The sequence below is a fragment of the Tyto alba genome, unplaced genomic scaffold (assembly GCF_018691265.1).
Source record: "Tyto alba isolate M040663 unplaced genomic scaffold, T.alba_DEE_v4.0 Super-Scaffold_45, whole genome shotgun sequence".
Classification (NCBI taxonomy): Eukaryota; Metazoa; Chordata; class Aves; order Strigiformes; family Tytonidae; genus Tyto; species Tyto alba.
Genome location: NW_024881321.1, coordinates 873,345 through 900,186, shown reverse-complemented (window position 1 = coordinate 900,186; position 26,842 = coordinate 873,345). Strand labels below are relative to the sequence as shown.

Genomic DNA, 26,842 nt, shown 5'->3' with positions numbered 1-26,842 from the left:
GGGGCTGGTGGTGCCGCCGAGCGCGCTGGCCGCTGACAGCCGCGCCGCTTCTCCCGCTGCCAAGATCCACTGCCGAAACTATACTTTTTTTATCAGGTCATGTTTGCGTCTGGCAAAGATTTGTAGACACAACATCATTAACAGCAGTGCGTATTTTCACAAGATCTACCTCTTCAACACTTTTTCCAAGTTAGTAAATCATAGCTTCTTTAATGTCCTGCTGGCTGCGTGAAAAACAGGAATTTATGTAACAAGCTCTGGGCCGCAAACCTTTTCCTGTTAGGAAAATTTTTTTTTTCAGTGCTGGCAGAGTTAGGAGACAGCTCTGTTACTCAAAGAGCGACCTCAGATGTCCTCAGTACAATAATACCAGATTATAACATTTTTGATGACTAAGGAATAGCAGCAATTTCTTAAATATTTAACACTTCTGTTGCAGAGAGGAGGGAACTGAGCCTTAGCACGGTATTTTCTCTGCCTGATGTTTTGTGTGTTTGCTATGCCTATTTTGATAGTAAACACTAAGCCTTAGCCAAGTGGGTATGTTTACAAAATACAGTAAAAAAAAAAAAAATGAACTGGCGCAGGAGGTTTTTTAATCAACAGATGTGCAGAACAACTTTCTTGCGACATTTCTGGGGCTGGACTCGTGTCAGCGAGCCCTTCGGCCGTGGCCCTTGGGCGAAAACAATGGGGCCGGCCCGGCCAGCCTCCCGGGGCTGCTGGGGAGCCCCGGGGCCATGGGCAAGCCCAAAGACGGATTTTCAGGCTTACCCTGCCAACACCTTAGCTGCACCTGGTGAAAATACAGTTTCAAGGCCTTCCCTAATGCCCTGGATAGAGGATGAGATTTTGATTGCAGGGTTACCTGCAGTGAGGAGTCACAGTCCTGCGTTAATTAGTTAATGTAAGAATAGTTCCCTTTCAAAATTGAATAAGGAGGCGCTCAGATGGTGGCTGGTGTTTGTTTAACTGGGATAATGTGTTCAGGACAGTTCTTCGGAGGGGACGGAGAGGTTGAGAAAGGCTTTTGAGGCTGGGCACGCGGTTTGAGCCGTTGCCGTGCTGGCGGGGCCGCGAGCGGCCGTGTTCCGCCGTCCTCCGCTGTCGGGGAGCGCCTTGCGCCCCGCTGGGGGTGAAGCCGCACGCCTGCGCGGGTGGTCCCGGCTCACAGCTGCCCCTAAGGCGTTCGGGGCTGTAACGCCTCCTTGCTGCCCTCATCTGCTGCAGGTCTGCTCCCCAACCCCAGGGCAGCCGTGCCCGTGGAGCGCTGCGGGTGGCCAGGCCTGCTCCGGCTGACTGACTTTCCGTGGTCCACAACGTGTCGTGGTCCTCGCAGGGAATCGGAGCCTGTTGCCTCTGATTTGAGCCGGGCCCCGTGAGATGGCTGTTCCCACCTGGCATGCCTCCTCCTGGGCTTTGCTCCTTGTCCTCAGTCAGCTGGACGGATAGGCAACGGGGAAGGATGCGCGTCTTTGAGAAAGCGGGTGTATACAGGAGGACAGATGGAGTAGAGGAGGTGGAGGAAGACATTTCTGGAGATGCTGCTGTCGCAGGCACCACTCTGGGTCGGGAAATACAGCAAAAGCAGCCAGAGAGCACAGCAGTGGCTGTGTCCCTCGTCCTCTGGTTTGCCTCGCAGGGCACGCAGAGCTCCATGAGCTGTGTCGTCCTCATGGTTTGTGCTGTAGTGGGTCTTGGGGGTCAGCGTAAAAGCTTAAGAGAAGACAGATGAGAGGAAAAAAGTAGAAAAACAGGAAAGGCAGAACAGGTTTTTTTGCAGGTCTGGCAGCCATGTAGTGTTTTGAGGTAGTTGGCCTACTGGCTTGCTGGTCAAGATCAGCCTTACTACTGCTTTCTAGAAACAGTCGGTCCATTTTTGCTCCCCCAAGTTTTTCTCTAGACAAATTGCTAAAAATGACCGAATGGAAGGGCAGCTACTGCATCACTGATTTCCCTGCCACTGAGGTCTAATTTCTGTTTTATCCATTCCATGAGCTGTTTTGTGGTTGCCTCCTGCTTGTTCTGCATGAATTGCAGTCCCAGCGCAGACCGAGGGTCCCCACGTAGGCTGTGCTACAGTCCCACCCTCCTGCCGACATCTGTTGCTGCCTATCTCCGCACTCTTTGAATTTATGGCCTTTTATTAGCAATTACGTCAAAATATAGGACAACTTTTCTGTTGATATAATGTTCTTTACACATGCTCAGCAGAGAATTACATAAGGAAAAATTGTTTATCTACAGCTTGGTAATGCAAAGGGTGGTCTCTTGTTAACAGGTCAACCTGTGGACTTGGATTTTGGATTTTTTGAATTTTTAATTTTTTTTTTAAATATATTTAAGAACAAAACATGAAACTCATGGCCAAGGAGATATTGAAAAACTTCAGTACCTCTGGTCAGACTTGGCACAAGATATCTTGTGCCCTGAGGTATTAGAAGAGTCAATTTTGCATATTAAAATATTGATTTTGAAAGAGAAAGGTTGTTTTAAGACTGGGGTTTTCAATGCAATTTTGTCTATGCTGTTTGCATTCCTTTCTCCCTTACGATTTCTTAGGCATTTTGTGATGTTTTTTTATAAAACTTAGAACTTGATCCTTAACTGCTTTTCTATATGTGTTTTCTCATATAACGCAAGTAATATAAACCTCAGCAGTGCTCAGTGGAAATATTCACAGGCTGGCGTGTTTGCAGGGTTTAGGGATGTGCCGGGTGAGACCCATATAAGTACCATAGAACAGGATCTAGCATTCCTGATTTTTGTGTAAAATAATAAAAAAATAAACCTCAACTCCTTAGAGTGAAGCCGATAATGAGATTTGCAGTCTTTATCTTGGTCTTCTCGTATATTTTGTCTCCTTTATGTGGAATTTGTATTTCAGAGCATCTGCTTCGGTATTTTATTTAACTTTTTATAATGTCAGATGTGGTTGGGCCATACGACAGACAAATTGACACGGCAGCTCTTTGCGAGCTCGTTTCAGCCAGTTCTGAGTGGTGAGCTGATAAAAGATGTTTCCAGGCTGGCATGTTTCCCCATTTCGTGTTTACCCCTATGTTTTCTAACAAAATGAGAGTACGTTTGCAAAGGCAAATGTTAGTACGCTGTAAAAGATGCATGTGTTCTCCATTTCTTACACCTTACTTTGTTTTTCAGAATTCAATCCGTCACAACTTGTCTCTGCACAGTAAGTTCATCAGAGTGCAGAATGAGGGAACAGGGAAGAGTTCCTGGTGGATGCTTAATCCTGAAGGAGGGAAGAGTGGCAAGTCTCCTAGAAGGCGAGCGGCATCCATGGATAACAACAGCAAGTTTGCCAAAAGCAGAGGCAGAGCTGCCAAGAAAAAAGCATCCCTTCAGTCTGGTCAAGAGGGAAATAGTGACAGCCCCGGATCGCAGTTCTCAAAGTGGCCTGCAAGCCCCAGCTCTCACAGTAACGATGACTTTGATAACTGGAGTACATTTCGACCTAGAACTAGCTCTAACGCTAGCACCATTAGCGGAAGACTTTCTCCTATTTTGCCAGAGCAAGATGATCTTGGAGATGGGGATGTGCACTCCATGGTATACCCATCATCAGCCACCAAAATGACTTCCACTCTACCCAGCCTTTCAGAGATGAGTAATTCTGAGAACATGGAAAATCTTCTGGATAACCTTAATCTCTTGTCACCTAATACATCAATGACTGTGTCCACCCAGTCTTCATCTGCTACCCTGATGCAGCAAACACCAGGTTACTCATTCGCATCCTCGACCACAAGTATAGGCTCGCCAAATCCAGACTACAGGAAATTTACGTACGCTCAAGCTAGCATGAACTCTTTGCCCCAGATTCCTATGCAGACTCTTCAAGACAGTAAATCAAGCTACGGATCGATGAGCCAATATACCTGTCCCGCAGGACTTCTGAAGGAGTTGCTGACTTCGGATTCCCCGCCGCACAACGATATCTTGGCATCAGTGGACACTGGTGTTCCCCAGGCTGGTGGCAGGGCGCTGGGCCAAGGTGTGCTGATGGTCGCCAACTCGGTGATGCCAGCTTACGGCACGCAACCGCCCCACAGCAAAATGCTGAACCCCAGTGCCCGCCCTCACCAAGGACACAACCAGCCAACACCTGCGGTTAATGGTCGTGCCTTGTCACACACGGTGAACACCATGTCACACACGTCAGGTCTAAATCGCTTGTCGACGGTGAAGACTTCGTTACAAGTGCCTATGAGTCACCCGATGCAGATGAATGCTATGAACCCGTACGCCCCTGTTACCAGCTGCAATGGCTACGGAAGGGTGGGGATTGTTTCCCTCCACCAGGAGAAGCTTCCCAGTGACTTAGATGACATGTTGATTGAACGGTTGGACTGTGACATGGAGTCAATTATCCGTAATGACCTTATGGATGGAGAAACGTTAGATTTTAACTTTGACAGTGTATTGCCTAACCAAAGTTTTCAGCACAGCGTAAAGACAACCACACACAGTTGGGTGTCAGGCTAGGATGTAGTAGGAGGTAAGCTGTGCTTTTTACAATAAATCTGAAAAACAGCTAAAGGGAAAAGAGATGTCAAAATGCTTAAAGTCTGGGTGGTCTCCTGTGTTGGCATGCGAAGTGCCTCTGTTACAGTCAGTCGTTTTCCAGTCCTTCGTTAGTTTGGAAATGAGGTTTGCACCGGTGCATTAGGACTGCCATGTACCGACTTCTGTTACTTCACGTGGAGCACTAATGTCTTGCCGTTGATATTTTAAACAAAAAACTTACTGGTAACTAGCAATTAATGAATATGGTTTTTTCCCTATTTAAGGTATCTTAAAGCTAGTTTGAGCATATTTTAATAGATTTAATCTTTTGGAGTGAATGTTAATTTGTTCTTTTTGTTGTTTTTGTTTTTTTTTTTTTTTTTTTTTTTCTTCCTAGGCTACGGTTAAATTCTCCAGACTTGTCTGACAGCAGGAACTGAGAAAAGCAGTACAAAGATGTCCTTCACCTTCCTTTTTAATTTTCTTGACAAAGCTGTGCGCATGCACTAGCTTTTTTTTTGGGTCCTTTTTTTTTTTTTTTTTTTTTTTTTTTGTCTTTTTTCTTCCTTTCGTCAGAGTTGGCAGCAGACAGAGTATTTTCCTGTACAGGATGTTTGCCCAAGGTTTGCAGGTTATGTGCTGCTGTAGATAAGAACTGTGCCATTGGAAATTTCATTACTCTGAAGTGCCAAATTCACTACACCATATAATCGCAGCAAAGACTCTTACTTACATCATGTTGTGCTTTCGGTTTTGTACAGTATGATCTGTAGAAGAAGAATTGTTTTTTAAGACTTTCTGTTTTGGTCCAAGAAAAGTTTATAAACTTTTGTAAGAATACTGTGATGATCTCATGCCCTGAGTAAGTTTAACTTTCCTTGATGTTACCTGTGTTTTGATGAGTTGAGATAACTGTGGACTTGCCTTGCAGCAGTACTAACTGCATTATTTTACTCAAAATTGCCACACATTTCATATGGGAACAGAATAACCTGTTAAATATGATCCTACTAAACTCATTGACTATTCAAAGCAAACAGTAGGTTAAATGCCATTTGATAAGTTACCTGTATTCATGTAAATTTATGCAAGAATATATCTGGATTTCATTGTCAGACTAATGACTTTATTGTTGGACTTAAGATAATTTTTGGAATACTTTCCAAGCTATTTTTCTTATAATTAAAGTCTACTTTTGTTATATAGGCAACTTTAAAAAAAAAAAATAATCTGAGATCTGGCAGCATTCATAATCTCTTCATTTTGTACAGTATTTTAACTGGATTAAGTACATGTTTTTATAAATTTCCCTAGCACTTGGGGGTGCTAATAAAGGAAAAGCTTAATAAGGATCTTGAATACAAAACATTTCTGTCCCTTTTTTTGTTGTGTGATGTATAAATATAGACAACTTTATGTTTAGGAAATATTTAATCAGTTTTATATATGCATTTTTAGAAATGTCATCTGCTTCTACTATCATTTTAACTCTGACTACCACAAAGTGTTAAGTATTCATTGTTAGATGCTTGTACAATGCTTCACATTTATATTTATTTCATGGAGGTCTCATAATGTTTGTGCACTCAAGAGCAGGACCTTTTGGATAAAATTAATCATTCTAATAAAATTAATGATAAAATTGTAATTTGTCTTAATTAGCACTAGTTTTAGGGTTTGACAGTGTTTCTGTTGTAATGCAGTACCTCTGAGGAGGCAGAAGTGCTACTTTTGAGTGGGAGGCTAAAACTTGTGTAATGCCCTATTGCAGGACAAAACGTTACTTTTTCTTTGAAATAAGAAAGATAAAGTAAGTGGCAAAGTTACACAAATGAATGAGCTTTAGGGTAGGGGAGAACATTAACGACAGAGGCCTTACTCCTGGAGAAAAGCTTGCTCTTGTTGGAGTAGGCACGCTGACAGCTACCGGAGTGTTTTCAGGACTGGGTCCTGGAGAAATGATTTCCGATTTTCTGTCATCGTGCCACGTGGTTTTTATGGGTATGTGGATAACAGGCCTCACCTGTCTTTTCACTGATTGCTGCACATCATTTGTGTTGCAGAAATCCTTGGAGCTTGCTTATGCGTTGACAGGAGGAACAGCTTTGGTGCTAGGGCTGGCTCTTGCGAAGAAGGGGAGAAATAAATGCTGTTCCGCTGGTTTTTCTTTTGTCTACTTAGCCCACAACTGGAAAATGTTTTAATTGAAACTTATCTTCCCTGTAGTGATGGCGTATGGCGGAGGAAGGAATGGGATGTGCCAAGAAAATGAAGTTTAGTAACAAGCTGTATATTTAATGATCCTGTTATGACTTTCCTAAGGCTCTGCAATGTATTTGTTGATGTGCTAGCATTTAGCTCCCTGTTGGGCTTAAATCACTACTAATTACAGCTGGTCCTACTTTTTTAGATATCCTATTACAGTTGTCAGCAGTTCCAGAGGCTGATGTTAAGCTGCCCTGTGATACAGGATCTCCCCCAGTGTGAAATTGGTCTTTGAACTTCTGTCGAGCAAAATGAAACGTTCCTAGTTCGGAAGCCTCCGTGCAGCCGCCTGCTTTTCCGGGCAAATACCTCTAGTAGCGTCTTCCCCATCAAATCCTTAGTCTCTGAAACGGGGTGGTAAATCCTGGCGGTGGAGCAAGCAGAGAGCTCACGTCTGGGTTTCTGAAGATCCTTCTTCCCGCTGCGTGTGCAGAACTGATCCCAAATGGGCACCGATGTGCATAGGCCCAAGTAGTCATAAAATTCACCTCTGCATGCAGAGCAAGCAGTGCTTACTGCTGTGCTCCGCGGGGTTGCAGCTGAACATGCTACATTTAACCATATACCTCCTGTTTATTATTTACTGCTACTGTATAAACTACCTGTATACAGATATTTTCTTAATTTCCTTTTATGACTATGAATACCACAAATGTAGCCGTTCCTTAATTACAACAGTCTGTAGGAAGCCCCTTTTAATTATCGTGAGAAAGCAGTTGTAGATAATCAGAGGTTTGGACTGTGTGGTCAAATTTATTTTCTTTTTCTCTTTTTTTTTTTTTTTTTTTTTAATTTTTATTTTTTGTGGTGCCATTCTAGTATTTTGCAATTGTAATTCTGGAATACTGTGAAGTCTGGTGAAGGGGTATGTTGTCTGCCTTGAAAATGAACATTATGTGACCTCTAGTAATAAATCCTTTTTCAGTAAAAGTACCAAGTTTCTGGAGTAACTTAGTTTGTCAGAATTGTTGTAAATGATTGGTTTGTGAATTGTGCAGATGATCTTACCTATGCAGCCTTGTTTTTGACTTTTCTCTGGTTTGTACTGTTATTAAAAGTTTATTGTATTATAGAGCTGTTCAGATATTTTAAATATAAAGATGTATTGTTTCCATAATATAGCTATATGATATATGTTTAGGTAGTAGATGCATTAATTGGAAAGCTCTGCTTTGATAAACTGACAATTTGCCTACACTTATAAGCAAAAGTCACATTGCTTATCATTGGCTTAAGTCAACAGAGCAGCCCTAAGAAGACAAGTTAAAATTGGACCAATTATAAAACAATATAAAATTTGCACTTGTTAAACCACTGGATGTATGTTAGTACTTTTTTATTTTTTTACTGATTTGAAATTCCTATTTTCATTATGAAATTGCTAGGATCCTTAATTTATGACTGATTTAAAATAAGGTATTCTCATTATTATTATTATTATTTTGGTAATCATAATGTAAAATGCAGCATGGTTTATGCAAGCAAAAAGCAAATTACTCGGCATTAAAACTGGCCTCCTTTTTGAGGGCGTTCCACAAACCAGCAATATTGTGAGAGATTGGCATGTACATACTGCTAGTTCTGCTTGCGAGTGGTGTGACAGCTCTTCAACGCTTCACTGCTCTGACTTAGTCACATTGCAGAATTAAAATTCATACGTGGATATTTTCAGCAAAAGTGCCTGATGTACTTCTACAGACACACGAGAACAATCCCTGACAGTTTGTTGTATAAAGCCATAAATGTATATAAATTATGTTTAAAAGGTTTTGTGTCCTTTCTTGTATACGGAGAATGAGATTTGTACCAGGATTCTACTTGTGATTAGTAATCCTTCTGCGCAGACGTTGTCGTAATCACTTTCCTTACCGTGTAATCTTTTTAATGATGATGGTCCCATTTGGACAATCCTGATGGCATTAGCAATTTTATACAGAAAAATACCTCATGGTACCGAGTCTTGCCTGGCGAGGTGGTACCATATTAACGAGCAAACACTAACTGCGGAATAGTTCACAAATTTTCCATTACTTGGTATAAAGGAATTTCTCTCTCTTGGCATTGCTTCTGGAATTGGAACTGTAGCAGGTACAGGAACCTAATAGGGCTGTGTTACCGGTGTTTTATCACAACATAGCGTGCTAAAAGTAACTTGTTTACAAGTCTTTGAGACTAAACGCAAGAAGAATCCATGCCTGACTCTGGGGGCTCCTGAGGGATCCTTGTGTGGAGACACTTTGTCACTGGAAGCTGCGTCAGGCAGCGCCAGTGTTGCCAGTGCTTCGACGAGCCGAGTTCCGAGAATGACCAAGTCCTGAAATACTTTCAGAATGGGTATGTGTAAGTATAAGCTCTTAATAAAATTGCTATGACATGAGATGGTCATTAGTGTATCAGAATGTTATGTAATGCATTGTTAAAGAAGAAGAAAAAAGGGATGCTAACAGCCATCAGACCGCAGGAAAGAATCCGTCTTTTGGTCCAAATTGCCTGTGAGGTTCTAGCGCTAATAAATGCGGGAGCGAGCCGTCTCTGGAGGGACGTGCTTCTCTTTCCTCGGCTCCCCCTGTTAAAGAGAGACAGTTCGCAAAATCCTCTTGGCCCTCTTTTCCCTCGGTTTCACCTCTTGCCTTCCTCTGCCCCTCCTGCCTTCCCGAAGTACATTCCTTTTCTTGGAGTAAGAGTTTTTTCCTGTGCTGAACTTCTGGGCTATATAGGCCAACCTGCACAGTGCTGCTCCTCTTGCAGCCGCACTTCACGCTGTGGCAGCACGAGCGCCGATGTGAGTAGAGAGAGCTGGAATGTCTAATTTTTTCTTTTATTATTTTATTTTTTTTTTTTTAATTTAGTTTGTGTTTCAAAACAGAGCTGGAAGAAAGGAGGAGAGGCTGCCAAAACAGACAGCCAATAACACCCACGCCACGGTAGTCTTGTGAGGCCCAGATCCCTGCTTGCCTGCAGGTGGGGAGGGAGAGGGGTGGCAGAGAGCAGGCTTTAAATGAGTTGCTGGCAAAAATGCCAGTTTGATCTTAAAGTGAGCAGAGGAAGACCTAAAGCGCATGAAAGAACGCATTGAACATAAACATAGAAATATTTAAAGATACTTAAAAAATAATTTCCCCTTGTACTTTGCAGTTCCATCTTTATTTTAGCTTTGCCCTTTTCCCTTCAGTGTATGTTTTGGAAAGGGTTTTGCACGTTAGGGGAAGCTGAAGATATCCTCACTCACGTTTTGAAAAGCCTGACTTCTGGAATGGGAGGGTTGTAAGATCCAAAGATACTCTCTCTGGGTGTTCACGAAGCCGTAGCTGGAAAGGATGCACATCTAATTGGTACATGACTAGTTATGCTGCCAGGAGAGATAGTCAAAGCTTGTCTTTTGGGACGGGACCGGCTAGCAATTTATGCCAATCTGGCAACAAGGGATTTGAATCTGCTGATCAAGCACAGAAACCTCAAAGCATCCTTGTGCTCTGAGTCAGTTCTAAATCAATGTAATAAACATGTTTTTGTGCAGAAACACGGGCTATCATGTCACATCAATAGACAATCCAATTAAAAGTACAAATAGCGTTGGACGTTGCAGCCTTTTATCGTGCAGCTGGTGTGCAAAGATGGGTTTTGTGAAGACCCCGAGAAGGAAAAACTTGCACTGTGGTCATGCCCACTGCTGGAAACGGCGTGGAAATCCCGGTTCATTACCTGGTGATGTTTTTGCCTGGGGTGATATTCTGGCATGTGCCAAAACGATAGCTAAGATGAGGAGGCAGGGACAGCATGCCATCTTATTTTATTTTATGTTTTTCTAGTTGCTGTTTGACTCCAGGGCATTTGGAAATTTTGCATGTATGTTTTTTTTTTTTTTTTTTTTTGTGAGCAAACCTCTTGCGTGGGTGTTTATCACTCAGATGATGGGAAAAGGGACGAGGGCTTCACGCAGTACAACTGAAGGAGCGCCGCAGGAAGCTTCTGATAGGTAGAACAGGGCTGTGGGGTGAAGAATCTGACAAGGCCCTTGTTCATAACTTGGAGCTTCAACATTTTACATCCTTGCCGTGTGCTCGGCTATAGTTGCTCGTGCCATCCTTAAATGAAGAGGCCTTTCCAGGCGGTTGCCCTTCCTTCTCAGTGCCCTAGAGTGGCACTACCTGAGCAGGCAACTGCCCAGAGCTTGCACAGGTGCTTTGCTGGGTTTCCACAGAACTCGGGGGTTTGGCAGCAATTTCTAAATTGTTTCTGGAATATTCAGTCGACTTCAATTTTGCTGAAGTCAGGGGAGTTAATGGAAAAGGCCATTATAGAAGTGCATGCATATGCACTGGAAAGGGAGGGGGGATGAGAAATTCTGCAGGTATATTGAGGTGTTTCTGGGATGATGAAGCAGGGCAAGTGGTTGCTTCGAAGGGGAAAGGAGGCTGGATTTCTCTGGGGTAGGGGCTCAATGCAGCAAGAAAAGAGCTTCCTTTCTGTTAGATTTTGAAGTTCTATCTGGTAGCAGCCACAGATGGCGCAACAACTCGGGCCAATTTTTTGCTTTGGAATTTTTGACCAAGTGAAAACGTGACCAGCTGTGAAACCGTGTGAGAGCTGGAGTCTCATTTCAAGAGTCCAAGTAAGTTACCACTGCCTGCTCCTCCTTTCTTCCCGCTTCACCCCATCAATTTAGAGCACGTCAGAGGAGTGTTGCTGTTCAGGTTGTTTGTTTGTTTGTTTGTTTGTTTGTTTGTTTGTTTGTTTGTTTTTTTCTGTTTTTTTGTTTTGTTTTGTTTTTTTTACCTTTCCACCCTGCTCCGAGGAGTCAGGCTAGGCAAGGCCTGTGTCCTTCTTTCAGCCCCAGCGGTGATGGCTGTGACGCAGAACTTCTCTGTGTCCTCCTCCTCCCTCAGCCCATACAACAGGCCTCTTAAATTACCACCCAGATGAGCCCCAAAGCAGATTCACTGTGGCTCTCCTGCTGGGAGACTTCTAAACTGAAAATAGGCTGGGGGGGTCCGGGGGAAGGGGCTTGTCCTGGGGCCTCGCAGCTGCTCCACCGCTGGCCCTCTCCCGTCCTGCCTCCGCGTCCCTTACCCCTTGCACTGAGCCTTGCTGCTCTGCAAGGCAAGGCTTTCACGGGAGGGGTTTCTGCAGCCCCGATGTCTCATTCTGCTGGTGTAAACCCATGCGCCTGGAAGTTTATTTTCAGCATAAAGGAAGAAGTGCAGCCCTCCTACCTACAGACTCCTTGAGCAGCTGGCTGTCTTCATCTCAGTGGTCCTGTTGTGGTAGGTACAGCAAGCCAAGAGACTGCTGGTGACTGGGCAGCATGCCAAGTGCATGGGGCTAGTGTTCACTTAAAAAATAACATCAAATAATAATATTGGATATAATTATATTGAACATAGTGGACTCCAATCTAGCCGCTGGGAGATCTGTTGCTTAAAGAGGACTGAGTGGCAAATAAATGAAGTTTTAAAAAAAAATAAAAAATGGTGGTAGTAGTCTTTGCAAGGGCTGCTAGCATGGTCAGAGGATCTGGATTTGGCTTCCATGCTGGGTAACCTCACAGAATGTGTGATACGGGCTTGGCAACAGTGTGGAGTGATGGGGGAGCAGTGGCCTTGTCCTTGTTGGAAGGCTCTGTGCTTCACAAACGTGGCTGGTTCAGCAAGCACGGGGACATGGGTGATCAATGCACCCTGTCTGCATTTTCAGTGGCTTCAGAAATTTTCCTCACTGAAGTTTCTGAGACAACTGGGATGTAAGGGAGGTCCTCTCACTGTCTACACTGCTTTAAAGGGTTGGCCATCTGACTGTGAGTAGTACTTGGCTTTTCCAAACTAGAGAAGCTGCCGCTGCCTTCGCTCGAGGATCTGTGCTGTTCGATGAGTTTGAACAGTGATCAGCAGAAGCAGTTGGTGACCTGAATCGCTGAGAGCATCATTATACAGGATAGTGGAACGTCAGGCTGTGCAAAGAGCTGTGAAGGGGTTTCAGGATATTTTGTGAGTAGCTGATAATCAAGCAGATGTGATTAAGTGTTGATAAATGTGAAGTAATGCAAAGGGGAGAAGGGAGAAGTGGGTCTAGTTCATATGGATGCATAATGAACCCCGGGTGAGGTGCTACACCATGAGAAAGATCTTGGAGTCATTGGAAGGATTTCTCGCAAGTCTCAGCTCATGATTAGCTGTGGACAAAAAGACATGGTAGAAATAAGAGTAGGAGAAGAGCATGAAACCTCGGTTGTGCTACTGCTTACATGCAAAATGCACCTATATCATAAATATTGCATGGTGTTTGTTTTTCAAAGAGGGTATTGCTGGGCTGCAAAGAACCAGGAGCAGAGACTAAATAGAAGGAGGGTTGAGTGAGGGTGGGTGTAGATGAGTGAGGTGGTAGGTGTTTATAAAATTGTGGATGCTGTGGAGAAGGTGAATAGGAAATGATTAATCAGTATTTCTGGTGACACAATTGGGGGCACCCAATCAAATGATCAGGCAGTAGATTTAAAACAAACAAGAGGAAGTACTTCTTCACACAGTACATAATTAAAATTTGGAACTCACTGCCACGGGATGTTGTGGAGGCCAAAAGTAGAAATGGATTCAAAAAAGGAATATACAAATGAATAGAAGACAGCTCCATCAGTGGCTATTAAATACAATGGTCCGGATGCGGCCTCTAGCTCAGGAAGTCTCGAAACGGCCTGTTTCTGGGAGCTTGGAGCATCTAGCAGGGAAGGGATTACTCGGTCCGTGGCCCGTTCCTTACCCTCTCCTCTCCTACGCATCCGCTGTTGACCGCGGTCAGGGACCGGACACTGGCCTGAGTGGGCCTTCACTCTGACCTGCCCGTGGTGTCTTACGATTCTTAGTTGTGCTGGTGAGAGGTACAGCCAGAAACAGCTGCCCGACACCCTTCTGCGAGGGGGTTTCAAACATCCGCTTGTCCCTGTTCAGGTCCCTTGCAGTGGCCACGGACTGGCTGACTCCTGTGTTGAGAGAATTACCTGGTACCTTTCACCGAGAGGCATCAGCCGAGATTATGTTCTCACCGTAAGAAACTGCAGTCTGACAGATGCAAAGTACCTGCTTAGATCTGTAAGCTTTTAGGGCAGAAAAACACGCACAAGGAAGACTGGCCAGGGACAACTAAAATTTCTGTTGTTCTCAGGGAGCTCTTCCCACGCAGCTCTCTGGAGGCTGTGCTCAGGGTAGCGATCGCATAGTGTGTTACAAATCCCAGCCTCCCTTCTACACCCAGGACTAAAACACTATTTTTTTTTTTTTCTTTCTTTCTTTTCTTGGCAGACAAGGGGTTAAAGTAATTCACGTGGGCATATGAAAGCCTTTCAAAGATAGTCAACAGTGATACTGGACAGTGAGTCTAGCAGAACCAGTCCAGAAGTAATGGTGTGTCTGGGAGCAGCTTCTTCAGTGCTGACAGCTGAGGTCAGCCAGAAGAGAAATGTGTGTGAAATATGCAGTTTTATCTCTTTATAAATATTATAATAATGTAGAATGGAGTTCCAGTGGAGGAAAGAACAGCGTTTTCTTACTGGATCCATAGTTTGCGCTCTTTCCTTTGTATGTTAACAGAATGACACCAGGCTTACTAAGTCGCTGTAGCTGATTAAGAAATGCTGACCTAAAGACGCAAGAAAAGGTAAGGCTTGTTATCCTGCCTGTGGCTGAGGCAGCCCTTTATAGGACTTCATGTGAAGAGGCACTGAGCAGACACTGAAACCGAGTCTCGAATGCCAGCATCTATAAATACTGGGTGAGAGTGAATTTATGCTGTAGCTCACCAGTCAACATGCAGGAAATCACAGACTTCACTCAAGTGCTGAAAATATAATGCTAATGGACTGCCATATGCATTGCAAACGGAGCTCGCTTTCCTTAGATCTGTGTCCAAAGCTGCTTGCTCTGCGAAGCTTTGAAATGTGAAGTCTGATCAATGCTGACTCTTCTCAAAACATTCAAAAAGAATTTTTAAGAAAGCTGTCACCTCTGTATATTGCCCTTCAACAGCGAGCGGTTGTTTTCTCTAAATTTCCACCATTAAAGGAAAATGGAGATCTCTAAACCTCCATAAACGCAACCTGCTGGTTGTTTAAATTATCTTAATGTTTGGCACATCAACTCACTGAAACATGGACTTTATTATGTATTTCCATTTGAAAAATAGACAACCATGTGTTTTATAAAGCCCCGGTTAGGCTTTTTTATCAAGCAGATCCATTCCCTCTCCCCTGCCTTTCCTTACCCACCTTCTCTTTGCCAATCGGTTTGGCAGTGGCTCAGTGACACCCAAATGGCAGGTGCGGTGTCACAGACTGGGCATCCAGAGCTCCTTCCTGTTTCTGTTGGCGTCTGTTAGCATTTAGCAGCTTCTCTTTTACTTGCTTTTATTAGTAGTCACAAGGTGTGAAGCATTTTCCAAACATGATGAAAATATTCCTGTTCTGAAAAAGCAGGCAACTGACAATTTGTAGTAAGCAATGGTTTTTATATGACTGGTTTTGAAAGGCTGCTCTGTCTCTCCTCAAAGTTTCCTAGGTTGTCCCGAACCCTGTTTTGACTGCATTAGCCATTAGCAACGTTAAGATATGTTGAGGTCATTATGAGAGCTTCAGGAAGCTGCCACCCACCCTGGAAGCTGTGCAGGATACTCTGAGGCTATTGCAAATGCAAAGTGAAACATGTGAGCCTACTTCCTATCAACAAACTTCATTTGGAGGTGATTTGTATCAATTTTTTTTTTTTTTTTTTTTTTTTTTCCCTCATGTGCAATGGTCTGGTGGTATTTATACAGCTGGTTACTGGGTCTTTATGGAGAAGTGGTAACTTCTATCAAGCAGAAGTTATGACTTCTTGCACCTTTGGCTGTGTAAACGGAGCCCACGACCTAGCTGACCACGACAGCTCCCTTACTCACCGCGTTTCTGTGCGTCCTTACAATTTGACCGAGGAAGGCCTCATCATTCCCTGACTTGAGGGGCAATCGCATACCAGCCTTGCGGTTGCTTTTTTTTTTTTTTTTTTTGCGCCTTAGTGAGCTGGGTGACGATACCGAGCTGTTTCTGGCAGCCAAGGGGGTGAAATCCAGCTGGCAGGTCTGCCGGCGCGGGGTCTCAGGCCGGCAGGCCAGCTCGCTCGGCGCGTCGGGTGCTGCGGCGCTGGTGGCTGGAAAGGGGCTCCCTCGCGGCGCGCGCCGCCGTGCCGGTTCTCCGTCCGCTTTGGCAGCAGCGCCCGTCGCGGGCAGCGGGTAGGGCCGTCTCCGATTCCGTGTGCCCGGGTTCTTCGAGGCTTTGGTGGCGCAGGCGTGCCGAGCTGTGCTCGGCTGCTGGGAGAGCAGCCTCCAACCTCAGTGGCACTGGAAACCCTGGGAAGGCAGCATCGGTGTCTGTTGGAAAAAAACGACCCACTTCTCTGGGGGACTCTTATTTTTTTAGGGAAGTACTGTCTTAAAACTATAAAAGTGTGGTATTTAAGGTCCAGATGCATTTACCACGTCTGAAAATTATTTGCTTATTGCGCAGATGAGAATGGATTCTGATATATTAATAGGAACAGGTTTAATGAGGAAGGAGGGGATTTTTGACTTATTTTTTCTGAAGAAAAGACAAAACCACGGCTCTGATCAGTGAATTTAAATTAAAAAAAAAAAAAAAAAGTATCCCTTCATGCTCTTTTCGGTTATAGACAATACTGAAACACAATTTACCTATACATTTGAACAAGACACGTTTTAGTTATTAAGTTTGTGTGGAGAAATAGTCAACTTGGCTTTTAGTATGACACAGTCCAAAAGAAACCCAGTAAAGTTGAACACAGATATAAATGTAGTCCTTGACAGATGATGGAAATCAAGGGGTGCTAGGCTTTCGGGTACCTGTTTTTTATCATGCTCCTATGGCCCTCCCCTCTTTGAAAAGATTTATATTGGTACTTATCAGCATTATATATGGCAGAGTGGGGCCCCACTGGGCTGGGTGTTGGAAAAACCTGTTCCAGGAAATCATCTCTGATTTGCAGCCTTTATGGTCTTTGTTGTAAAAAGGGAAGCAGGGCGGGAAAAGGGAAAACAAAGAAACGGACTGAGTAGCATGCTGACAACCAGTGTTACGACCCAAGTCTTTCATATTTGATTTTGATGTGTTTAGCAAGAGAGAAGCTAAATGAGCAGAAAACCAAAAGGACATGACTTGCAGAAAGGAATGGAAGTAAATGAAGTGGGATTGGGGAAGAGGAAAGAGCCAGGTGGAAAAAGAGAGGGTCAGGAGCAGACTCAGTTGCTGGTCAGTACAGAACAGAGAAGTGGGCAGGTTACCGGGCATTCAAACCAGCGGCTGGGCGAGGTGTGTGTGGTCCGAGAGTCACTGTGGTGCAGAGAGCCAGCAAAAATTCCTGGGGGAGCATCATCTCGGTGGCACCTCCGGGCAACGCAGCTGCCCAGCCCGTACGTCCTCTGTGGCAGTGTATGCACTTTATGCCAAAGTTGATAAAGGAACACAAACCAATGAGTTTAATTTCATAGCTGAATGAGTAACTGCATAGTATTATGGAGTGTAGTAGTAGTCCGATGTAAAGCGAATAGTCTAGACTACATACGGAAGGTGCTTGGCCACCAGACAGATGGGAACTGTGGGCTCCCAGCTCGTGGAGGAGTCATTAATGGTATTTGTGTGGCTGATCAGGTGTAAACCATGAAAGTGAATACGTTGTCAGTCACCGGGAGGGTCTGGCACCAGGTAGAGCCATTCTCAGTGCAAGTGTGGTACTGGTGGAATCGAAATGAGGCAGGTGGCAGTGGAAATGGGAATTTTTCACACCTGAAAGCAGTCTTTGAAAGACAAAATGTCGCCTGAGTCCATAGGACTACAAGCAGGGATGTATCTTCCTGGGGTTTGTTTCCAAGACAATGTTCTCAGATTTTGCTAAATGCATCTTTGCTTGCTGTATCAGCTTCTAATCTATTCCCTCTTTGCTCACAGGGTCAGGGTGAAACAGATGAATTTGTGGCATCCAGGTAGGCAGAATCAAGAAAATGGTGGGTACACGCACACCTCAAAGACCCGTTGCCAAGGCTGTGTGTGGGGCTGGTTTTCTGCCCCTCTGTAGGGAAACTGGAAATGGGATTCACAGAACCAAGTGCTGAGTTTTGGGATGGGGCTATCAGTGGTCTGTGCAAACTGGCACTCATCTGCAAAAGCAAACAGCTGAGACACACCTTTCAGCTCCAGCCAAACCCAGCAGTGTCTGTGGCTCCACGTGTTAGTGACTGCAGGGCGTAAGGCTCTGGCGACTTGTCCCAGCTCTTCTGCTGACCACACAGGGCAGCTGCTCAGGGAACCGGCTCAGGGAGCTGATTCAGCCCAAAAATAACTTGCCAGAAAAGAGGTCCTGGCGATTACGGAGTTGGAGAAGAGCAGCTGTGGCTAAGAGATGGAGCTGTGCTAGGCTGGTACTTCCTCCACAGCGAGCTGCAGGGATACCCAGGCATTACTATCCGGCCTAAAAGGCAGGTGCCGAGACCTACACCCCTGACTGTGCTCATGAGCACGAGTGACAGAGAGCACTGACCAAACAAGGAAGCTTTCACTTTTGTGAAAGCCCCAAAGAACCATGCTTTAAATATTACTTTGCCCGTGCATGCTACATTTTTTTTTTTTCCTCTGCAAAGCCAGATCCTTTAGACTAAGAGAACTCCAAATGGTGCTCCTGGTCTAGAAGCTTTGAGATGATTTTTTTCTTTTTATCCTTCTACCAACATATTTCAGTTGAGTGAGCTGGCTGGAAGCTGAAGTGCTGAAGCTGAAACCTTAAACTGGAACACAGTTGTGGATTTAGCAACTTAATTTTTCCAATGAATGCCATTAATCCTGCCTGACATGGGGTCTAAACTTCTTCCTGGCATGGAAACTCCCCGGTGCTTGTTGTTCCAATGCCAGGTCTGACATGCCCTCTCCACTCACTCTCCCACCTTCTGGTGGCTCTGGTCCACAGTTTAACCCCTTAGAGAAACCAGCAGAAACCAACTGGGAGAGTCTGGCACCAGGTAGAGCCACTCTCAGTGCAAGTGTGGTACCGGTGGAATCGAAATGAGGCAGATGGCAGTGGAAAGGGGAATTATTCACACCTGAAAGCAGTCTTTGAAAGACAAAATGTTGCCTGAGTCCCTAGGGCTACAAGTGGGGATGTATCCTTTGCCCAAAGGGGAACCCTCTGCAGTATAGAAGGATTTCTAGGAGGCCCTTTACTTTTAGACATGGATGGATCTGTGCAAAGTAAGACTATCCGTACATAGTCTGATCCTCAGATTAACTCACAGCCCCTCATAGTTCTTTTGGAGAAAAAAAATCTGTTTGGAGGTGAAGACCGGGGCTTTTTCTCTCCATCCCATCTCTAGACTGTGCAGCGTTGTTCCTTTTTTTGGAGCCCGTGGTTGGTGTACAGTGGATTTCACTTTCAGAGAGTTCAGCTTCTCCTTGCAGTGATCAAGCGCTCCACAACCAGGTGTAGCAAGCTGCCGTTCCCAGCCTAACAACCTGCTCGAGCATGGCTTTGTGATGAGGCATGAGCATGCCCACAGCACACGATACTTGGAATAGGTCACTGTTGAGATATTTTGCTGTGCTTTTATTAAACTGGCTGATGTCCTCAGTTTGAACTGTCTGGTTCTGGCAATAAAACTCAGCAGCTGTGAAGTCTATCAGGTGCTGAGGGACCTTTAAGCATAGGTTAAGCCCGATGTCTTTAAGTCTGAGATGTTCAGCTTCGGAGACTTCATGCTATAAAACCGCATTTGTTGGAAAATTTAAGCTGCTAAATCCACAACTATGTTCCAGTTTTAAGGTCTCAGCTTCAGCACTTTAGCTTCCAGCCATCTCACTCTCAGTTGAAATGGGCTGGTAAAAGTCAAAAAAAAAAAAAAGAACAAATGACTCCAGAGCTTCTATACCATATCCCCCAAAGCCATGGCGCTACCTACCTATTTCACAGGAGATATTAGGAGCTTAGTTAATGACAATTTCTAAATATTTTGAGGGTTTCAGATGAAAATAAATATGTATGCATATATGTTGTTCCTACAGAGGCCACTTCCTTAAGCTAGAGTTTCCCTCTCACCTTTGTGCACGCAGTAGAGGAGAGGTCTGTGTGTACAAGAGCCTCACACAGGAGAACTGAAGGAGGCCTTTGGTCATTCCCTGATATTTCTGGGGAGCTGAACTGGTAAATGCAGCAGGTGTTTGAGCTAACTCGGAGTTTTGGGCTCAGAGCAAACAAGGGGGAAAAATGTGCCTGAAAACGCCTCAGCTTGCAATAAACTATTTTTTTTCTTTGTCACCTGGTACTACAGAAAGCGACCAGACGTGTTCTGTTCTGAGCAACTTTTCTTAGTAACACTATCCTCTCTCTCTGTGGTGGCTCGACCATTTGTCAGTGGATTGGATTCTTGGTAGGCAGCTGTTCTTATTTGGTATAACGATGACCCAACAAATCTGAGCTCTGTGCTGTATTGAAGAACAGATTTCACTTGATAGTTTGAAAATAGTCATGTCACTTTTTATTTCTTTTCCCAGTGCTTTAATATCTTTGTTCCTAGGGCTGCCAGGACAGTGAGAGTCCCGGACTCAAGCTAGCATGGACAGTTTAAGCTGATTGTTTGCTTCTTTGTCATACATGGAACTGTAATAGCCCTTGGCTGGGTTTCAGAAAGCAAAGGTGTGCAATTCTGTGGCTGCTCCACCCCGGCCAGAGACGAGGGAATTATTCTACCTAATTTACAATAGCGAGAGCAAGCATTCCCTCCCACAGAGTTGCAACACAAGACGTGAACTGGCCTAGCTAACTCCTGCTTTTCATTTGGCCTCTGCTTCGTGCCAAGGCGGAACCTGAAGAGCAGAAAAACAAGCAAGTGGTGTGAGTGTTGTTCTTAGAGATGTTAGGTTGGATTTTGCACGTATCTTCTTCTAAAATCTCAGTTTTTACCAGGAGCATGGACAAACCAAGAAGAAATGTTAGCAAGACCTTATGTCTAGTTACTTGTTGCTTGGCGAACACCCCAGCAGCCTAGATCAAAGTGTACTGGAGTGAACAGATATCTCTAGCTTGCTCATTGCTGATCAAGATCCAGGAATAAATATAAAAACTGTGTGTGTGTGTATACATACACACGTGTTATACACATATTTACGTGTGTGTACACAAGCACATGTACAATGTTTATTTAAGTCTGCATAGCATAGCCACTGTTACGTGACAATAGGCAGTGAACAAAGACTGATGCTGTAAATAAATGAAATTGCTCATGTGAAGAATTCAAGCTGTCTTGAAAGAAATTTAGCCAAGCGTAATTTGATGGAAGGTCAGAAGGAAGCACTGCAACAGTCCTGCTTGCCCACCTGCATAATGCAGGTCATGGGACTTGTCAAAACACAAAGGCACCTTCTGACCCCCGTTTAGATGCCACTGCTGAATGAAAATCTACACTTCCTCTTGGCATGTTGCCTCAGTTAATCCAACCCCCAGTTAGGCTAGGTGGGTTCTCTCCCATCTTCGGATCTCTACAAAAGGGGGTATCTAGATTCAAGTTTGTTTCCCTCCACCCCAGATTCTCTCTCTGGTCAGTAAAGGAACTCTTGGTAGGCACTTTTGGGGTATCATGTATCTCATCCAAAGTTAGACATCTAAAATGGGTGTAGGTGAACTGCATTCTGTAAGACCCTATTTTTGTTTGTTGACTATAAAGGGAGTCTGAACTAACCAACCCTGCTGAAGATGTTGCACCAGTTGCCTAACCTCTGCTGGCATGGTTTGAGCTTGGTCGGCAATCAAACACCACGCAGCCGCTCACTCCCCCCTTCTCTTCCAGCGATGAGAAGGGACAAATGAGCCAGGCTTGGTATTCAAGATGGGACCGGGAGGGGCAGATCACCCATTATGGTCACGGGCAAAAGGCAGACTTGTTAGGGGAAGAAAAAAGAACATACATTTATTACAGACACTAACAACACATAACAGAGTAGGACAGTGAGAAGCATTGCCACATCTTGAGAACACCTTCCCCCCACCCCTCCCTTCTTCCCGGGCTCAGCTCTGCTCCCGATATCTCTACCTCCTCCCCCAGGGGCGCAGGGGCAGGGAATGGGGGGTGCAGGCAGTGCTGCCACTTCTCTTATCTTCGGTGAGGGGAGTGTCCGGAACTTGTTACCCCCTGATCCATCGTGGTCCCCCTCTCACAGGAGACAGTCCTCCACAAACTTTCTCCAACATGAGTCCCTCCCACAGGCCGCAGCGTTCCCCACACTGCTCCGTCATGGGTCACTAACTTCCTCCAACTGGATTCTCTCCCACAGCTGCAGCCCTTCCCGAGCTGCTCCGGCGTGGGACTCCCCCCCATGCTGCAATCCTCCCAGCACTGAATTACAGCAGCGGGGCTGCCTTTTCCCATGAGACCCCGGCCTTCTTCGGGCACAGAACCTTGATTATTCCAAGCAGGAGCAATAGGCCATAAATCAGTGTCTGCTCCACCGTAGATCTTCATGGGTGGCAGGGGGGGGCCGCCCTGCCGTCTCACCACAGGATACAGGGGGGTCTCTGCTCCAGAACACCTCCCCCCTCCTTTCTTCCTCCGTTCCTCTACTGACCTTGGTGTTCACGCAGCTTCAGCAACTCCTCTTCACAAGTCTGACTGCCTGTCACCACGTCCCTTCTTAAATACGTTATCGCAGAGGCGCAGCTGATGGGCTCTGTTTTCCAAACAGAAGTGGAGCTGGCTTAGAGCTGGGGGAGCTTCGAGAAGCTTCTCACAGGGTGCCGATCCGATAGGCCCCTCCCCTGCCACCATAAACCCCACCACTCGCTCAACCCAGGACATCTGCCTTCAGTCTTTGAATCTTGTCCTCATATTTTCTGATAGAGTGGACGAATCTCTGTTCTCTGGTAAAGTGCCGTGGTTTTCTCTCTTAATCTTCTTTGAGAAACAAATTGGGGTGATTGGCTGGAATCTTCATAAGGCCCATCCTTAAAGCCCTTTAGTAATTTTTTGAGTTCCTCTTGACATCAGAGCTGGGTATGCTGAACCAGCAGTAGTCATATGATTCCCACCATGGATTCAGCACAGGTCCATGCAAACATCCAAAGATTGCGTTTGTGTTTTGGCCAAAGTGCAGCACTGCAAATTTGCTATCAAATCATCACCCATGATCTATCAGAGTCGTGGATGTCTGAGGGGATCCTCTGGCTATGGAGCATCCCTTAAGACAGTTGCTTGATGATTATTGCCATTGACATGTTGACAATACCTGTTTTGATTAAAATGATCATACATTTTATTGATCTTTTTCATTTTCTGTTTTCCTGGTCCCAGTGTTAGTGCCCATTAAAATACTTTATGTGTAGTTAAGCAGTATTACCACCCCCCATTACCTCTGTGAAAAACTCTGTCATGCTAAGACATCAAATTTGATGGGATTTATTTTCCATAAATCCATGTTGATTATCATTGACTATATATAATCCTACGTTATTCTCAATCTGTTTGTTAATTACTTTGTTATTTTACTAGGGTCAGACTGACTTCCTCTCTTTTCCCGTTTTCTTCTACCCTCAAGTGTTGAGGTGTTTTGAAGTCCTGATGAACCTCTGTCCTCAGCTCAGCTTGCCTAGTACCTTGCCCAGTGCAGCACTAATATTCTGAATGGAGTCACACAGAAATTATGGCACGAAGGAGTCAGAAATACAAGCATTTGGACTGTCTTGATTATCTTACACCACAAATATCATTGTTGCTTCAGAGTTGTAGTGTTAAGGGTTTTCTTCCTCCGGTAGTGTGAAAATGTTTGGTGGGAAGCTTGGAAACTAGGATTTAGAAAGGGACAAGTGATTTCAAGAAAAGTTGCTGTTTGTCTCCAGAGTCATAAAGGTGAATAGTTTTGACAAACATTTAAGCCATGTATGGACTGTCTGTATTAGTAAAGCCTAAGTCAGTGGTTCCTAAATTGTGGTTTGTGGATCCTAATCACCTCTGAGGACATGGTAAGTACCCTTTGTGTTTCACTGACACACCAAATTTGCCGGCTGCAGTGTGATGTCTTGTCTTCTATGGGGGAGATGCTCTGATGCTGATGTGTATGCTGGGAGCGGCCCACCTTCTTCAGCCCCTTTGAACACTGACCCTTCACTCCATGGAACACTCTACTTTGCGCAAAGGATCACAGAACACTACTTCCTTCTCTGACATACCTCTCAGACAGCAGATATGATGGCCTCTGCTAGTAGACCCCTTATGGCTCTGAAATGGTCCATGAGAAAAAATACCCAGGGAAATAAGTGTGTGGAAGAGCTGCTTGGTGGTTGTCCTAGGACCTGTGGATGAACTCTTAAGGGAAATGAGTTGAGTGTCCTTAGCTGTTTAGTTTCAGTCACAGAGACTTCTGCAAAACAGACCTAATTATCACAGATCCGTCACTCAGAGGCACTGAAAGACATTGCTGTTTGCTGTAAAAAAAAAACGGTGTGGAGCAAGATATACTGCTAGGTTTTTGGAGACGTAATTAAGAGGCCACCTACAATGTGAACAGTCCCAATGAAGTTGTCAGAGTCACTGCCAGAAGTTAGACAGTGAAAGCCAACCTGGTTTATGTTAGCCCATTGGCTACATTAGTTTATTGTCTTGAAGTTAAATCCTTCGCAAAGGATTTAACGATGTTGTAGATACTGGATTTTTAGTTGTGACTTTGGTTTATACCAGGCTAAAAAGATTTTGGAGACAAAGGAATAAACCTATAAACCTGTCTGACTGGTTGATCTCAGAGACGGAACAACTATCTAAATGAAAAATATTCTTCTAAGGTTATTTTATGATGGAAATGGAGTTGTTTAGTGGGAGGAAATGGATATTATCCGGTGGGAGCTTTTGCCAAGGTCCTTCCATTTTTCACAGAATCAACATCTTCCTAGCTCTAGGGAGAGGTACTCCACCGAGCAGGGTTATAATCCAGGAGTCATTTCTCTGGGAACAATAGGAAATTCAGAAATGTTGAGAAGCCTGTAGAGGGAATAGAATATTTGCTCTGCAGGATAGCTGTCTGTGAACAGCTAGGGAGCTCTCCGTGGGAGGCTCCGGACGTGTCTCGGCCGGCGGGATCCAAAGCTCCTGTCACCCTGAATGCCTGTGCAGCAGGGTGCCCTTGCCAGCTGGGGACCCCAAGTCTGGAGGGGAGCCCCTGAAGTTGGACCCGTGTTGTGCGAGTGAATCAGAAGGACCATGCCCACAGTTTGGCAGAAAGATCGAGGGCTAGCAGGGAGAGCCTACCGGTTTGGGACAAGGACTTGTACCGCCTGGGTCACTTCTAGCTCACGACGTACAATGTTGATTGCCACATCGACATCCCAAGGCAGCAGATTTTAGCTCGGATGGAGAGACGATGGAAAAAGCAAATCACACAATGGGAAGGGTCATTCAGGGGCTCCAAGAATCCGCTTTGAAGAGCATGTTGGTGTCTGGCAGCTAATACTTTGAAAGCCTACCTTCACTTAAAGAGTGGCTTAAGACCACCTTGATGCTGATTTTCAAACAGAGTAGCAGCTAATAGTGCATGTTGGGAGAGGCAAGATGAAAAAAAAAAAAAATGCACAAGCCCTTTAGAAATGGAGGGCTTGCTGGTGTACATGCTGCTCTGCTGTGAATTTTATGTCTGCCTGTAGATGAGAACAGGAAGCAAGGCTTTGAGTGCTTTTGTCAGAAAACCTCAGAGCTTTTGATGGTATTATAAATGTCAAGTATATTTTAAAAAGGAGGAAAGTACCAGACTCTGTTCTGTACAAGACAATAGGGACTTTATAATATTACAGGAAGCTGCATGTGAGAATTACAGAGAAGTTAAGGTCTGTGGTATTAATGCACTGTAATAACCAAGCTCTCAACACATTCAATTTATCCCTCTTTCAGTATATTCCCAGGCACATGCAGTATCACAGTGGTCGAACTGTGGAGTGTAGACTTGTCATTTAAAAAGCACTTAAAGAGAATTTTCCCCCAAGTTCCGGTCCTCCTAAGTGAAAAGGTTAAAATAAAGCAATCAGGACCAAGCTGTTATGCTTGTTTGTACATCAGATAAGTTGGTCAGTAGAGAGCATTGTCTTTAGCTTCTGGTCTTGAAAAATTGAAAGAAACAGCAGTGTTAGGAGGACAGAGAGGAGGAAGGTAGGCTATTTCTGAACCCTGCACAAGAGGTGAGCTGGTAATTATTCATATCTCAAAGACATTTGGAATAATCAGGGAAGTAAAAACTTCTACCTCAGACCTCGGTATGTGCTGCACATAAAAAGCTAAGATTACAATATGCTTGAATGCACTGTAAGAAGCTCAGAATAAGAAGTGGCCCTGAAAATACTTCAGCAATCTGCCACTCCTTTGCTGCTGGCCTTGTATTAACCATCTATGATTCTGTCTTGACTGAACTGAAGCAGAACCCATTATAATCCACCCAAGACTAAATTGTCTGTAGATAATTGGTCAGTGGAGAAACTGAATTATAAAGTACAAATGTATCCATGGGAGAATATAACAAATACATTAAGGAGTCCTGTACGAGTGTTCTTTCAACCTTATTCAGCAGCCTTTTAAGAGTGTTTTTTTTTTTCTCTTCTTCTTTTCTTACCATAGATTGTGGTGGAGAAGATTTCTAAGCCGATAATATACATGGCCCGAAAACACTATGTTAAACCTTTCAGATTTTTTTATTATTTTATACCAGTAGGCCTATGTTGACTGTGTATAAAGATGGATATGTGAAATTTTAAAAAAATTTTGTTGTCTTTGTAAGCTAAGAGAGAGAATAACAAGTGGTGTGGACTATCAGAGCCCACTAGGGCTATTTCTAGGCTTTATTTTCTTGCTGTTTATCCAGTCTAATGAGTAGCAGGAGAAGGTATCCTGTAAACTTAGGGAACACCTTGCCATTCTAAAAACATTCATTTATGAGCTCAAGCAGAAAACCCCCTTTGTCACTTTTTTCAAGTATTATCCTTTCCCACTAGCATTGCTAGAACATGCT

At 44.4% G+C, this 26,842-nt stretch overlaps 1 protein-coding gene across 1 annotated transcript in view; it reads left to right on the top strand.

Moving 5' to 3' along the window:
- The window catches only part of FOXO1 (forkhead box O1), a 67,697-nt gene extending 58,528 nt beyond the window's left edge, over positions 1 to 9,169 (top strand). Inside the window, exons 2-3 of the mRNA XM_042806055.1 lie at positions 3,163 to 4,519; positions 4,925 to 9,169. Of these exons, the coding sequence (XP_042661989.1) occupies positions 3,163 to 4,506 (1,344 nt within the window). The 3' untranslated portion in view covers positions 4,507 to 4,519; positions 4,925 to 9,169. The remainder of the gene's footprint in view (positions 1 to 3,162; positions 4,520 to 4,924) is intronic.
- Positions 9,170 to 26,842: the final 17,673 nt, after the last annotated feature.